The sequence below is a fragment of the Serinus canaria genome, chromosome 1A, assembly GCF_022539315.1.
Source record: "Serinus canaria isolate serCan28SL12 chromosome 1A, serCan2020, whole genome shotgun sequence".
Classification (NCBI taxonomy): domain Eukaryota; kingdom Metazoa; phylum Chordata; class Aves; order Passeriformes; family Fringillidae; genus Serinus; species Serinus canaria.
In genome coordinates this window covers 58697529-58713332 of record NC_066314.1, presented here as the reverse complement: position 1 = coordinate 58713332, position 15804 = coordinate 58697529, and the positions used below count along the sequence as shown (strand labels likewise).

General features: G+C 47.1%; 1 protein-coding gene across 1 annotated transcript; it reads left to right on the top strand.

The window, feature by feature from the left end:
- Positions 1-8: 8 nt before the first annotated feature.
- On the top strand, positions 9-15484 carry DENND11 (DENN domain containing 11). The gene is made up of 9 exons (XM_030238177.2): positions 9-390; positions 5676-5775; positions 6806-6964; positions 7648-7801; positions 8039-8177; positions 8649-8780; positions 8970-9120; positions 9314-9382; positions 10453-15484. The coding sequence occupies exons 1-9, from the start codon at positions 150-152 to the stop codon at positions 10646-10648; spliced, it is 1341 nt and encodes a 446-aa protein (XP_030094037.2). The 5' UTR covers positions 9-149; the 3' UTR covers positions 10649-15484.
- The last annotated feature ends 320 nt before the right edge of the window (positions 15485-15804 follow it).

The window sequence follows — 15804 nt, the reverse complement described above, 5'->3', positions numbered from 1 at the left end:
CGGGGGGTGCGGCTCCGCTCGGCTCGGCTCGGCTCGGCTCGGTTCATCTCGGCTCGGCCCGGCTTGGCTCATCTCTGCCTCGCTCGGCTCGGTTCATCTCGGCTCGGCTCGGTTCATCTCGGCTCGGCTCCGCTCGGCGCGGCCCGGCCATGGTGGAGCGCTCGGACGAGGCGCCGCTGCTGTTCTGGGCCGAGGGCCCCGCCGTGTCGGCGCCGCCGTCCGCGGCCGAGCCGGGCAGCAGCGGCAGCGGCGGGCGGCGGCTCGGCGGCGGCTGGAGCGCGGCTCCGTGGGACGGCGAGGGGCCGGCGGAGGCGGCGGGGCCGCAGCGGGCCGAGGCGGAGGAGGACCAGATCGTGGCCGTCTTCGTGGTCACCTTCGACCCCCGCACGGGTGAGCGGCGCCGGGAACGGGCGGGCCGGGACGCGGGGGCCGGGCCTGGGGCTCCCGGTGCCGCTGGACTAAGATGGATGCGGCCGGGACTGGGCTTCCCTTGGGGAGCGCTCCCCCCGCATCCCGCCTCCCAAGGACCGCTCCTCCCGCCGCGCTGGGGCAGCGTGGCCGGAGCCCGTGCTGAGCGGCCGGCGGGAGCCGGGCTGCCCTCTGCCCCCACCGGGGACCGCGGCTTCACCCACGGCAGCCGGTGTCGGGTCCGGGGGCCGTGGGAATTTGCCGAAAACGGAGCACAAGGGGATTGCTTTTGGTCTCCATCGCGCCGAGGAGTTCTGGCGGGAGGAAGGCGCCGCGTCTGGTGCCCCTCGGAGGAGAGGGGTGGTTGTATCTCCACGGCACAGGGAGTTTGTGGACGGCGCTGAGGCATCCCCGGTGCCCTGCACAAATTTAGGCCGAGCCTTTGCCCAGCGCTGCCTGGAGGGCACCAACCTGTTAGCAGCATCTTGAGAGCATCCTTCTGTCTCCGTGGAGTGGCGCAGGCCTGCCCGCAGCTATCGGTGATGGATGGTGTTTGTGGCAGGCGTAAATCCGGCAGGCTCACAGGGCATGATCACCAGCAGCAGCAGCTCAGCTGCATGTTTCTTGGTGACCAGTGTGTTTAGAGGCTGGCCTCTGTGGGATCTCTGGGACTTAGTGCTTTAAAGGAGTGCTGCGATCCAGGAGGACAGAGGAGAGGGGCAGGGGAATTTATTTTCTACTTCTCACTGCCATATCCATCTCTCTCAGTGTTGTTGGACTGTGCTGTTGTATCACTACTGACAGAGGTTATTAATTTCAAACCTGTAAGTCAGCATTTCAGAAAATGTCTTAACTTTGTTTTCCTAGTCCCACTGCTCCCACAGTATCCACCAAACAGGATGTTAGAACACAGATAGGAAGTTAGCACCTGCCTTGCAGCTGTGAACACAGGTTCTACTGTGCAGAGGGGTCAGATGTCCTGAGACACATTGGTGGGTCTTTTGGCTGCCAGGCACTAACCTGGGGTTCAAAGCAAGAGAGAGCTTCAGGAGCCCATTTACATCCAGGTGTGAGACTGAGCTCCTCTTTCTTCTCTAGACAGGCACTGCCATAGCAAATCCACAGCAAAAGCACAAGAGACAGGAGACTGTAAAGCACAGTGAGGTTAGTTCTTCAGCGGGAGGGGAAAGGACCTGACATCCTGCTCACAAGATGGCCTTGGTAGTGAAGACTGAATTTTCAGTTCAAGACTGATTTTCAGTCTTGAACTGAAAATCCTAAGGAAGTCGAGAACAGGACGTAGCTGCTGGAGTGATGTGGTGTCAGCAATGCCCACTGTCAGACAGCGTGGCTGCTGTGTCCCGAAACACCCAAGGATTTTGAGAAGTTACCCTTTCATACTGCACCAGAGGGAAGTGTCTTCAGTCTAGAGGTCATCATTTTTTCACTGATAAACATCTGTAATAAGATTGGATGTTATCTTTCCACCAGGAGATGGAAAATGGAGGTGTTTCTCCTAAGTATCCAAAACATGAGAGAGTCTGGGTGACTGCAGCAACAGCAGGTTGCCTTTCAATCCGACAGCATATGCCTTCTATGAAATGGTGAGATTTTCTTGAGAGCTGGCAGAAAGCTGAGCTTTCTCAGGAGTTTTTCTGAACCAGCTGTTGCTTTGAATGAAGTCCAGGGAAAGTTGGGCAACAGCTCTTCTCACATCTGATGTGCAGTTAATGCTGGGTGTCTTCAGCCTTGGAGAAGTCTGTCAAGTCCAGGAAGATTCAGCCTCCTGCTGCTAGCCAGCATGGATGATAGGACTGTGAGCAATATACCAGCAAATGTCAGCTTTACAGCTGGGGAGCAAAGTGCCCTGTGGAGGGTGTGGACTTTGAAAAACATCCTGAAGTTGCAGAGGTGTGAACTTGCTAAGGTCAAAAAGAGAATACAGGAATTACTGGTAAACCATATCAGATAGTGTGAGGGACTTCTGTAATGTTTGTAAGGGTAGCTGGTCCTTGTGTATGACTTAAAGGAAGTAATCCAGTTAGTGTCTGAGCTGGAAACCTGCTTGATCCTGCCCAGGAAAAGCATGGCAGACCTCCTTTGGCAGCCTGCTGAGGCGCAGGAACAGCTGAATTTCTGGTGGTGGCTGTGCAGGCGGTTATGCCAGGTAGTGCCTGCCCAAATACAGGGAAGTAGATAGGCAAGAGAGGTTTTACTATAGAAGCGTGAAATGGTGACCATGCTAATAAAGAATGTAACAACTTCAGTCCAAAGTTTAGAAGGGCTTGAAGCAGAAGAGCTTAGTGTACAGTAGTTGTACAGTGATGAGTTTCCAAAGGTAGGTTATGGGGTTGCCAGGTCACTGTTACAGTTCCAGTGTCCCTGTGACTGTTGGTGCTCATGTGAGTGACTGACATAAGAGCCAGAGGCAGCTTGTGAATCCGTGCTGTCCTCACCTGCAGCATGGTGAACCTTGTGGCACTTGAGAAGGATCTCTCTTCACTGCTGTTAAGGTCACCTTTGTGGAGATCCCACACAGTCTGTTAGCTTAGAGGGTCTGTGAGTAATAGAGACAAGGAGGGAAGAGAGGGAAGTAACGTGTTTTGCACCAGTGAACATGCAAATATTCTGGTTTTCTCTCCCCCGTTTCTTCTGTGCAGGAAATCGAGCAAGTGTGATGTTTAGGTTCACTTTTTCCTTCTCCTGTCCTGGCACAACATGGTAGCACTGCACAGCTGGGAACCCTAAAGCCCTCAGGAAACATCTAATAGTGAGGAATGACAGGTGATGACCCCAAATGCTGGTGCCAGTATCTTTGAAAATCCAGTGGAAAGAAAATACAAGGGAAAGAGGAAGAACATCCTTAACTTTGCACACTAGAAAATGAGTGCTGGCTCAGACCTGACCTGAAGGTGGGAGAAAGCTTCCAGGAGATCAGATCTGCAGATCTGACTCTCAGCAGAATCACTAGTCTACTCTCTAATGCTGGGTGACTCTCACTTGGAAAGTTTCCTGTGTGCACAAGAGCTGCTTTCTCCATGGGGAAGGGCAGTGCTTCCTGTTTTGCTACAACATTGTTCCCTCCTCCCTCCTCTGGTTTCTCGGGCAGACTGGCAGTCCTGTTGCATCTGGGTGAAGTCTCTCCTTTGTTTGCTCTCCTGTTTCACCAGACTGACTTTCCTACTTTTTAATCTCGGCGTTTGTTCTCCGACTGCCACGTCACTCCTGTGCTCATAGGGCAAGGTGGCGTGAGGAACAGCCAGGAGCACAGCTGCAGGTTGCTCCTGACAGATCCCAGGAAAAAAAATAGCTACGTGATAGGTGAGCTGGTTTTGAGGTCACATGCAGGGTAAAGATCTGTTTCTAGGGCTTTTTTTTGCTTATTGCTGCTAGAACAGGCATTGTTGGAGCAATGTCCGCTTTAACACCTCTGCAGTGGATGTGACACCTCACAGTGTTTGTGACTGAACTGGGCAAAGCCCATCTTCTTTGGCTCTTGCTGGCACTCTCACCTATCGATCCATGAATCTACAGGTCATGACCAATAAGGGATGCTCTGAAGCACATCTGGCCTTAACCACAGTTTCATGGTTATAGGGCAACAGTCTCAAGAGTTGACTTCCTCGCGCTTTCAAGGAACGCTCTTGTGCCTTTAAAAAGCGAACCAAACAGGCTCACACAAGCCTCAAACAACAAAAGCCACCATCTATATATAATCTGCAGGCCCTCCAGGGGAGCGTGCAGGCTGCTATGATGTCAGTGGCTCTCTCTGCCAGCCTTTCACACGCCTCAGAGGCCGAGGCTCCGCACAGCAGAGCTCTGTGCTCCCGCCTGTCACTGCCCAGGGCTGCGCTCGGGGTCACGAGGCTGCTGCTGCTCCCCGGCTCTGCGGGAGAGCTCTGCTTGTGCACTGCGAGTGGGCTCTTGGATGCACGGCTCCTCCTGTTGCCATGCCTAACGCTGTTGGGTTTTTTGAAGTCCTTGCCAGGCAGGGCTGGGGGAGGTCTACTGAATCTATGTGAGAAGAAAAATAGCCTATTTAAATGTCAGTAGCTAAGCCCTATTCCTGTGCAGGCATATACTTGTGCAGTATGAGTAATGAGACAAAAGACAGGCTTCAAAAATGAGGTCTCAGATTTAAATATCTCCAAGAGTCTTGGCTGAGTGCAAGGTGCCTCCATATGTATGCTGTTTGTGCAAGCACTGCTGGAATGCTCACCCCAGAGGGCGGGGAAAGGAGTGAACCAGTAGGAAGCACCTTTGTGCTGCACCTGCCATTGCATTATCCTGAAGAATTTTGGTTTGTTTGCCTTGTTTTTAAAAGTAAGCCACATGACTTAAATGCTGTGGGCAGACTGACAGAGAACAGAAACTCGGTGGGTAAATTTGGAGCACATCTCAGTGCAGTGGGAATGTCCAGGTGAACAGGTTGGGCTCTGAAGTGCTGTCATAGGAAAGTGTAAGAAGTCACCCCTTTTTTGGTCTGCGTTAAACTTGTTGGACTTCATTTGCTTTAGGGACATTTTGTAGCTTCTCTGATATCATCTGTTCCAGGATCAGGCTCCTCAGGTGGCCTTTTCCCCTGAACAACTGCATGCTTTCTGGCTGGGTTGGCAGGTGACAGATGTTTGCTGCTCTTGATCTAGCTTGTAATTTATGTACTTTTTTGCTGGTTATTCTAGCGTGCACAAACACATTTCAGTACTTGGATCACCTCAGCCTCCATATATAGCTTTAGGTAACTCCTCCTATCCTAAAGAAAATAGGAGAGACTTCAGGGAAGAAGTGATGACGTGGATGATGCCTTAGGGGTTTCTGTTTGACCAGGTCTGCCAAGCACAGGCAAAGAACACTATTGGTGGTGGTGTGAGCTATCCCAGAAACTCATCCTAAAGAGCAACAGTCTGTCCTTTGGTTCTTTCTTATGGAATGGATGTTTGTGTAGACCAAAGCTTATCCACAATCAGGTAAAAACTTAGCTGCTCTGTAATTAAGCTTATCATGAATAAATCCACAAAATAGCACTAGCTTCAGAAGTGGCCCCAAATGTCCTGCAGTGTCTGTGTGTTGTGCTACAACAAGTAACAGTTGCAAGAGATGTCATGTACTGTCTGTGACGATTTAGGAGTTCAGGAGTTGTGTTAGGGCACTGATAACAGGTGTCCCAGGGTTAGAAAAGCAACAACTTGCTGTTGATGGTATGTGCATTTTAGAAAGGGGTACTCAAGCTTATTCAAGCTTACCCAAATTAATTTCCTTCTCTGCAGGCAACATGGTGGAATGGTGTTTACCCCAAGATATAGATTTGGAAGGTGTGGAATTCAAATCCATGGCAAGTGGGTCCCACAAAATCCAGTCAGATTTCATGTGAGTACATCTGAGCTATATTATTTCTTCCTTTCTTAGCTGTGCATCTACACCACCAGCTCCTAATTCAGAACATGCAAGAAAAATACCTTCTAGGAAGCTAGGGTCCTGCAGAAGCCTTGCTAAGCTGTTTCTACCTGTGCCAAAGATACTTTTCAGACACTTTCAGTATCATGTTAAGTAGGAGCTAGCTGCAGGGATCTGCTGTATGACTGCTTTGCCTGTGGAGACCAACTGGGGCAGGCCAGCTTCTCACTGGTGTGCAGATTTTTATGTGGGCAAATGATCTGCACTGCCACTATTGAGACTGTCAGCAGAGGCCTAGGGTGAAGGGCAAGGAATGGCAGAACTGAAATGGGAAGGATTTTTCAGGAGGAGAACTTAGAAAAATATTCTTAGCTCTGACAGGGCTTTTGGTTCCTTTAAATGTTGTTATAAACAGGTCTCACTCGCTTTCTTTGCTAGTTCCCTCAGTGGAAACACGTAAGAGAGGAATTTTCTGCATTCTGCTAACCTAATGTTGCATTGCAGCAATGTTTTGCAATGAACTGCAGTGTCACAATTCCTTTTGGTCAGGAATAACAGTTACTTTCTTAAAGGCATGTGATTGGAACTCTTGCAGTCTGATAATCAGAGTGTGCTTCAATGTGCTGGCACCCAAAATATGACCAAGTAGCTGTAGTGTACTCAGACCTGCATTCACTGCAGGCTTCTTCCTTGGAGTAAGGGTTCTGCACTGAGTGAATCATGTTGGTCTTCCTTCCAAGTTACTTATTTATTTTATATTTACGTGGCTGGTAGGGGCTTTAGTGGGAACTCCTGGGAACTCTTGCCTTAAATATTTTGTCTTGCTACTCAGAAGACTGGGGCACCCAAGGCCTGCCCACAGCCCTTCAGTTAGCAGGGTGGGATTTCAGGGAGCTCCTTACACAAGAAAATTATTCCCAAATCCGCAATTTAAGCCCTCAGTTACCTTTCTTCTTCTTCCCTCTTTGTAACGCTGACCCTTCTGTCAAACCTTTGTCTGCAGTTATTTCCGGAAGGGGCTCTGTTTTGGCCTGGCCTGCTTTGCCAACATGCCTGTGGAGAGCGAGTTAGAGCGTGGTGCCCGCATGAAGTCCGTGGGCATCCTCTCCCCTTCCTACACGCTGCTGTATAGGTACATGCACTTTCTGGAGAACCAGGTCAGGTAAGTTCCCTTGGGAATGACCCTGGCCATTCCCCACCTGGGAGAGGTAATGTTCCTTCTATGGAGAGCAGATTTAGGCAAGTGAGAATTAAGTGACAATGCTCTGCTTTGATTTCCTTGACTGGCTATTTCTCCAGAAAGTATTACAGGTTCACAGTGTGAAGGAGACAAGGAACTGATTAGCAGCGGTCTGTTCCTTCCTTAACAGGCTAGTCAAATGATACCCAAACCCTGGTTATTGTAGGCAGACCTAAGTGTCACAGGGAGAGTTGAGGGAACAAGAAGTTCCCCTTTTCTGCTTCTGAAAACCATTCTACTAGGGGTTTACAAAAGGCTTCTAATTGTGTAATGGTGCTCTTGGCTAGCTGTGTGCTTCAGTTGTGTTGAGTGGATCTAGCAGCAAAAGTGGTGATGGTAGAAAACTGCTCCTACCTGAGTGTATTTAAAACAGGACCAGGGCTATGCACACCCCAGCTCGCTGCCTGTGTCAGCGTGTATTTGTTCTCTGGCTGCACTGAGAACTGGAAGTCCTGATGTTTCTTCAGCCCTTCTGGATGAATCTATGCAACTGAGGCACCTGGGATCCCTTTTAGCTGGGAAAGCAGATGTTTGCTGGGGGCAAGGCACTAAACAAATAGTCTGGAGATACTACAGATTTCCCTTTTTTTTCCTTTCTTTTCCAGACACCAGCTGGAAATGCCAGGACACTACTCCCATCTAGAGGCATTCTATGATGACAAGAAAGGAGTTCTCCCTGATAGCAAGGGCACCCCCAGCTCTCAGCAACCTGTCCACTGGCTGCCTTCCATCCACAGATACATGTACCCAGAGATGAAGGTGAGGCAGGTGCCTGAGGCCTGCAGGAATGGGCAGAGGGCTGCTGCTCCTTGCTGGTGCCTCATACTCCTTTATGTAAGCAGTCACTCCCGCACTTTGTAGGCTGCTTAGATAAGATTTTGTTACTTGGACCGTTGCAAGCTGTGCTGGTCTTGCTCCCACATTTAGACTTAGCATCTGTGCATGTGTCCCTGTTTCACCTCTAAGCTGTTTTCTTCCCTTTCACTCCACCTGCAGATCACACACCCTGCTGGCTGTATGTCTCAGTTCATCAAATTCTTTGGTGAGCAGATCCTCGTCCTCTGGAAGTTTGCCCTGCTGCGCAAGCGCATACTGATATTTTCACCACCCCCAGTTGGAGTTGTCTGCTATAGAGGTATGTTTCCAGGGACACTGCAGAACTCTGATCTGGTAGGCTGAAGCATTGCAGAAATTGCCTGTGAGTCCTGTGAGGGGACAGACGTCATTCAGGGCTTCAGAATCCATTGTGACCGTGCCTCGTGAAGACACCGCTCAGTCTGCATTTACACGTTTCCTACCAAATGCTTTTCTTCAGGCCTTGTGAGTAAGGACACATCTGGCATTGTCAAACCCAGTTCCTGTCAGCACAGGACAATGAGAGCACTGACTGAATTTGTGGATTCTAGAAGGTGGGATTCCTATGGGAGAACTGATTATTTCCTATGCAGAACAAGATGTCATCACTTGAGAAGTTCTGGTGTTCAAGAGCATTTCAGAACTCTGACTGTTGTTTTCCTAGAGGTCTGTGGGAGAACTGGGCAATTGGGGTTCAGAGTGCCTTGAGGGAAACCAAAAGCATCTCAGGATGTACTTCTCTTGTCTGCAGTGTATTGCTGCTGTTGCCTTGCAAATGTTTCTCTGCCTGGTCTTGGAGGAACTGTCCCAGAGTCCAAACCATTCTTCTATGTGAATGTGGCAGACATAGAAATGCTGGAGACAGAAGTATCATACGTGGCCTGTAAGTATGACGGATTAGGCGTGATGTTTTTAGCTTCAGGCTGCAAAATGTCTTGAGACACCAGACTGTGGAATAGAACTGATGAGAAATAGGTTGTGCATGGAATGACTAACTATGCAAGCAGGAGAGAACAGTTGGTCTGCTGGGAAAGCAACATGCTGCTCTGAAAATCTTCTCTGATTTTGGCAGGTACAACAGAAAAGATCTTTGAGCAGAAACGGGATCTCTATGATGTCTACGTGGACAACCAGAATGTGAAGACACATCATGAACATCTACAACCACTCCTGAAAATCAACAGTGCTGACAAGGAGAAGTACAGACGGCTCAATGACCAAAGGTAATCACAGACGTCTGGGTGCTCCTGACAGGAGATGTGGAATAAAGAGGACACTGCTCCTTTGTACTTTCCTCCTTGTAGTATTTTCAAAATATCCCACTGGTTCAGCTAATCTCTTGAAGATTCTGGTTGTCTCATAAAGCTTTGAGGTTCACTGTAGGTATGTGCAATTAACTTGTCTCCCTTCTCTCAGGCAGATGTTAATGTATTCTCAAGAAGTGGGTGAGGATTGCAGCTCCTGTGAAGAGGACCTTTTTATCTTGTGAGTGGCTACCTCTAATACTTAGTTGGACACTGCTAGTTTTAGGGAGCCTCTTGCACTGATTTTGTGTTGCACTGTTTGGCATGTTATGAAACAGCATGTTTGACATAATTCCATAGTTAGCTTTCTTCCTTTAGGGTTCCAGAAACAGACTGGCTCTTCTTCTTCAGATGACCTTCCTTTCATTTTGAGAAGCCAAAAATGTAGTATCCACTGGGGTTGCTTATGTGCCAGAAGGGAGAAGTGAATTTTAAAAACACAATCAGGGATGTAAGAATGCCCTCACAAACATAAGCACTATTGCCAGAACATATGGCTCTGGAAAGGACAATGTTCATGGAAAGCAGGCACTGTACTGTGCTGGGGGTTGGTAGTGTGGAGATCAGACCTGCATGTGAAGGACTGGCCCACTGACGTAGCTGACTTCATACCTGGCAAACAGAGGAACCAGAACTGGGTGTAGAGTGGGAGGTACAGAATTAGATAAAAACCACATGCCTACCACCTCTGAAGCCCTGCTCTGCCTGTTGCTATTCAGGCTCTGCAGCAGGTGAGAAGTAATGGGATGAAACTGTGTGAAGGGCTATGGGGGCAGAGCTCTGATTGTTGAGCTTCACAGGTGTAGCCAGAGCTCTTTCAAAATAGCTTTGCATGTTTCTAGGAAAGCCACAGGTAAGAAGTAGCTCTCACTGGTGTGTTCTGCACCAGTAATGGAGAATTTATTTACCCACTGGCTTATCAGATGAGTGACAACACTGTTTCCTCCTTTACATTACGGGAGCTGTAGGAGTGATGTACCTGCTTGGTGACCACAGATCACACTTTAGCTGATAACGTGGCTCCTTCTGAGGGAAACGCCACCCACAGACGGGAGCACCACTAAAGTTCCTGCTTTATCTTTGTTTATTCTGGGTCACCATAGAGAGAATGGGAAAGCACTACAGCACCACCTAACAAGGTGGGATCTCTGGCTGAAGGGGGCTCAGTGCAGTTCTGGGGCTCTGCTGCTTTGGTGAATACATTGTCTTTTTGGAGTGTGTGCAATCCCTTTTGCTGACTGTACCCTACAGGTTTTTCATGGAGCAGAACAACCGCATATTCCAGACGCTGATGGAGGTATCAGCCAGCCAGGACAAGACACTGACAGCTGACCATGCACGAGGCATGGGCCTGGATCCCCAAGGGGATCGAAGCTTCCTTATGGACCTCCTGGAAGTGTATGGCATTGATGTAATGCTAGTCATTGACAACCCCTGCTGCACTTAAACCAAGGGCAAGAGAGATGGGGAGCAAAGATCACTTTTTAAAGACTACGGGACATTGCTTAGGAGGATCACTGGAACTCACCACAGCCACAGTTATTTAATAACTTTATATGGAGAGTATTTATAATTTTAAAACAAAATGTGATTTTATTTTCTCACACTCAACTTCCCAGTGAGTACCTGCTCTAAGGTTCTTTTTGGTTTAGTCTCCCTTTCCCTTTCATTTGTGTTTGTTTTGTCTAGCTAGGACCAGTGGCACCTTTGCACCAAACCTCACTGTTGCCAGTGATAGCTAGGTTTTGGCCTAGCCTGGATACCTGAGGGCTGAAGACTTCAGGAAAGCACTTTGTTTGATGACAACCAATGTGAAATGCTATAGCTGAGCTTTCAGACTTGGCTGGAAAATCGTCCTATCAACTCCCCCTTCCACTTGGGGACTGAAGAGGGCTTTAGCACAAGCTGTTAATGGCCCAATCTCATAAATAGCTCCTACCAAGTTTATTGGTGGGGACAGTTAAACCAATGAAAAGAACCAGGACTCCTTTAAACATTCCTCACCCAACTTTAGGTGATTTGGAGTCAAGTCACCCTTCCTTGTAAATGGCAGAAGCAAGTTTGGGATCAGGGATGCTACAGGATCTTCTGATTTTGCTTACTGGAGCAGCACGGTTTCACTTCCAGCATCTGAGGTTCTCTAAACTGGCAGAGACTGCACCTACCTATCTCATAGCTGGAGAAGAGCACTCTCTCCCCTCAATCCATCCCACCACCACCTTTGGCTTTTAGTTGCATCATACCTGCTGCTTTGGTTTAAAATCTTCAAACCAGCAAGATGGTCTCCCATTTAACAGGGACCAACACCACTGAGCCACTTTGCAGTCACTTTGTTGTCCAGCCTCAGCTCGGATGGTGCTGGGCTGGAAGGGTAGAATAAGAATGCTTTAACTGTCACTAGCCCTTCCTTTGTAGCTGATGGGACTTGTTGCTCCTTTGCTTTAACACTGTCTGCTAATCCTCCTTTTGTTGAGCCTTCAGCACTGCCTGCTGCTATCCCTGGCTTTCTGTGTGAGATGGAGAATAGACCTTTCAGCTGGAACAACTGAAGCTTGCAGGAGGTTCCCTTGGAGTTTGGTATTACCTGGCACAGCTGCTAGGAGCAATGTTTAAAAGCAAGTCTGTCTTTTTTTTTCTGGGCAGAGCTGTAGAACCAGATGAAACAGATGTTTTCTTATGCTGTTGAAAGAACAGGATTCAGTTCCTGAAGGACTAGTCATTACCTCCAAGAAGGCTGTCCCAGTAAAGAGTAATCCCTTTGCCATACAAAATCCAAGAATGCTACTGTGGGTTCTATGTGTGACATACAGCTTTGCTCCAAATCCTTCAGCCAGTAGCAACATCAGCTTTGAGCTGACTGTTCTTCCTGAACTGCGGCTATAGCTGATTATTTGCTGCTTCTATCATTACAGATTTCAGCACCCTTAGAGGCTTTCTGTGCACTGTAGGAATGCAAACTGTAGCTGATGTATCCATTTGTCCTAGCATTTTATAGGATGAGACAGAGCCTGAACCACTCTAAAGCAGGCCAGCACCTTTTTGTAACAGGTTCTCCAAGCAGACCCTCTGTGAATTGTCTTCCTCTGGAAAGGAGGAGGCAGTTGTTCCTGCAATTTGCCTGTCACTCCCTAGCTGCTTTTTCAAGGCTTTGGGATGTTTTTGTACAGAAGAAAATATGCTATTGTTCATACTATAAATTGCTCACAACAACTGTAACATCATCCTTAGAAGGTTGGGGAAAAAATGGAGAAGGAGGTAATAACAGCTGAGTATCGTTTAATGGAAAGACCAGTCTCTTTTCCTTAAGAAATGGCTTTGTTTTTAAATTGATACCTGAAGTATAAAAGTGGCCCACAACATCCACACTTTTTTTCTCTAACTTCCACTTCAGTTTTAACATGCTGCCTGCAGTAATGATCCCTGAGGAAGTACAGCTGAGCTGCCCTTGTATTGCTGTCACTTCTTCAGACATCAAAAGAAAAACTGAAACTAGTCACAAGCAATTTCTCCTCTCACTTTCTTGAAGGTTTGCTACATGCAGTTTGAAGTTTAGCTGTAATCAGTTGTTAATGACTCTATTTTCTTTGTCAGTAGCTCTTTTGCTAAACTAAACAGAAACAAACCTTTGATTTAATGTTGAAATTTTACAGTCACTGCAGTCAGAGGCTTTCTAACACCCTGCATTAGAGCACTGTTGTTTACAAACTGTTGAAACATGAGATCTAGTAGATTGCACTGACATAGCCCACTGAGCAGAAACTCCTGAAATTCCTATTTGACATTTATTAAATCTCTGCTTTCCAGAAATCAGGTCCTCAGTTGTTAGCAGTAGTATGGGTGCAGAAGCATCAAAGCAAACAGATTGCTGCAGCAGCATCCATGTGCTACATCCCGTTGGATGGCTGCAGCCTATCTTGCTCTTCCTTGTAATTTTGTTCTTCCTTGTAATTTTGCTTCTCTGTCAAGGCTCTCTTGGCAGACAACTGCTACAGAAGTCAGGAAGTTGTCCAACAGAAGACAGAACAAGACGACTTTTCTCTCCTAACCCTTCCTTATTTGATTAGCTGCAAAAGTGCTTTCACCTGAACTCCTCTTCTAAAAGAGAGTGCTTTTATTTTTGTCACATGTGGAAGGTTCTCGAGAAATGGGTAATGGGTACATAACAGAAACAAATTGTTATAGCTTGGGACATGAAGGATTGTTCTGTGGAACCAGTGCAACTGAATTTTATCTTTCCAGAAGATACCATAATTCAAGGTAAAACAGTTATGTACAGATATTCAAAATCCCCTCCTGGGCACTCAGTTGGTGCTTTGTTGCATAGTAGCAGCTGGGAGACATCTACTGGGTATGTTTTGAATCAAAAGAGGGATGAAAATGTGACATAAGATAGATATTGCTGATTTGTCTTCTCCCTTTGCCTTTACAGTGGTGCCTTCAGTTTCTTGGGTGTAATGCCTCTGGTCAGTTGCTGTGATCAGAGCCCAAGTTTGAATGGTGGTTCAGTAACCAGGTCTGTGCTGTGCCCCTGTGTATTCTCCAAAACTCAAATTGTTGGATAGCCAGTGCATGTTCTCAGCTTGTACTTGCTTGACTTGAAGCAGGAAACCAAGAGCTTCCTAACTGCATCTTAACTCAAGCTGCACTAGAAATGTATAATCAAGCAATGAATTATTACTACTTGTACTATCTGCATTGAAGGGTAAAGCTTATGAGAGACATAAAAGTTTGGTTTTCAATCTGAACAAGTACCACCATGCCAGACATTTAAATCACCCAAACGTCTTCTCACTGCAAGGCTAGGCCAAGCTGCATAGAGCCAATAAAGAACTATTATGGATACTAGGAGAAAGGCACTTTATGGAATCAGAACTCAGATTTGTATTACAGACATTCCACTACCTTTTTTCCCAGCATACATGAGGTACTTTCTGCAGTGATCTTAGAGCCAATGGTCATGAGTGTTACAGGAGCTGAGCTTGCCTGTTCACCATCCTTTTGGGCAGAAGAGAGTTCCATCACCTTTTCAAGAGGAAGTAGCTCCCTGTACAGGTTATTCAGTAAAGCAGGGTTATGGTGATAGCCCATTTTAACACCTGTCACAGTTAACAAGCAAAAGGCTGGGAGTAGCTGTGGCCCTCCTGGCCACGGACTGTGCAAGGGACAGGCATGCTTTGCTCAGGGAGGTGCAAAGACAGTGGCTCCTGGAATAGCAGGGCAAGAGCACTCTACCCCCTAAAGCAGAATTCTAGGTAAAAAGCATGCACACTAACCCAAACTCTCATCCTAGTAATTTCTTCTAAGTTAGTTGCTATCTTCTTCCCACCTTCCCAAAACCAGTAGTGTAGTGATTATGAGAAAGGACCACATAAATGTCTTTTACAAGGGACTGGAATGTATTGACTTAACAGTGTGATCTGTCTAAAACTGAGGGTACTAAATGCCTATGAACCAGGATTTTAGATCTTGGTTAATGCAATATGTGATTCAAATGGGAATGTTTAAATGTGGTCAAAATAAACAGGTGCCTTGAGCTGGTCCATCATTAGATTGTTATCCCTCCTTTTTATTTATGTTACAGTATTTTAAGCTCTTCTAGAATGGATTGTAAGTTGGAGCCAGGATAAGTGTTTTTGTGAGTGGGACCTAGGATTCTACTTCCTGTTCCTGTCTTGGAGTTTTACAAAGGAAGATTTTTGTGTTGCTGTCAGACAGAAACATGAGAACTGAGTCCTTTCCTCAACACTTTAGATAGTGGGTTCAGCCCCTGCCTATTTTATGTAGTGTCTGTCTCACACCTCCCTTCTGAACGTTGCAATTCAGAGGTCTAGAATTACCCTATACTGCAAGAACTCTGAACTGCATAGGAAGGAGAAAAACTACTTGAATGGTATTTGTACAAGCTACTCAACTTATGCTGATATGAATATTTAAATACTAGCCTATGTCTCAGATGATTCTTGGTACTTCAACATCAGAACAGCATCAGCAATACCAATTCTGAAGGGATCTCTTGGTTACCCTCAAGCAAGGAATCATATTGCAATGGGAGCTATGGAAAAGAACTAGTGATTTTCCCTGTAAAATGGTACAGATGAACAAGGAGCCAGTTCTCACCATCTCACCCCTTGCAGCAGGCTGGGTGTAATTCTAACAGCTCTGATGTTGTATGCATCTTGCAGATGTGTGGTTGCTCCCATAGGCCTGTGGCTCTGTAGAGAAACTGCTTACTAAAAACATGGGTATTTTTTAATACAATTAAAGCTTACCTTTTTGAAATGGCTGTTGCCTTGTCTTTCCTGCCTCTGAAGAAAAACCACATTGCTGATTTTATTACAGAAACATCAGCTTGAGGGAAAACTCCAGTAGTGAGAACTGCCCTTGACTTGAATGAGCCAGGGGCTGCAGAGCAATGTCCCAGGTGTCTCTGTGTCAAGCAAAAAGAGCAAAGCACAACCACCATGTTCATTGGAGAGTGACCCAGGGCTCCACTGAGCACTCTTCGTTACTGCAAATCAAAAGACAGCACAAACCAGGTCCTATCACCAGCACCAGCTATGAAAAGGAACTAGCAGGCTTCTATTCCCTTCAGTCTCAGTCAAA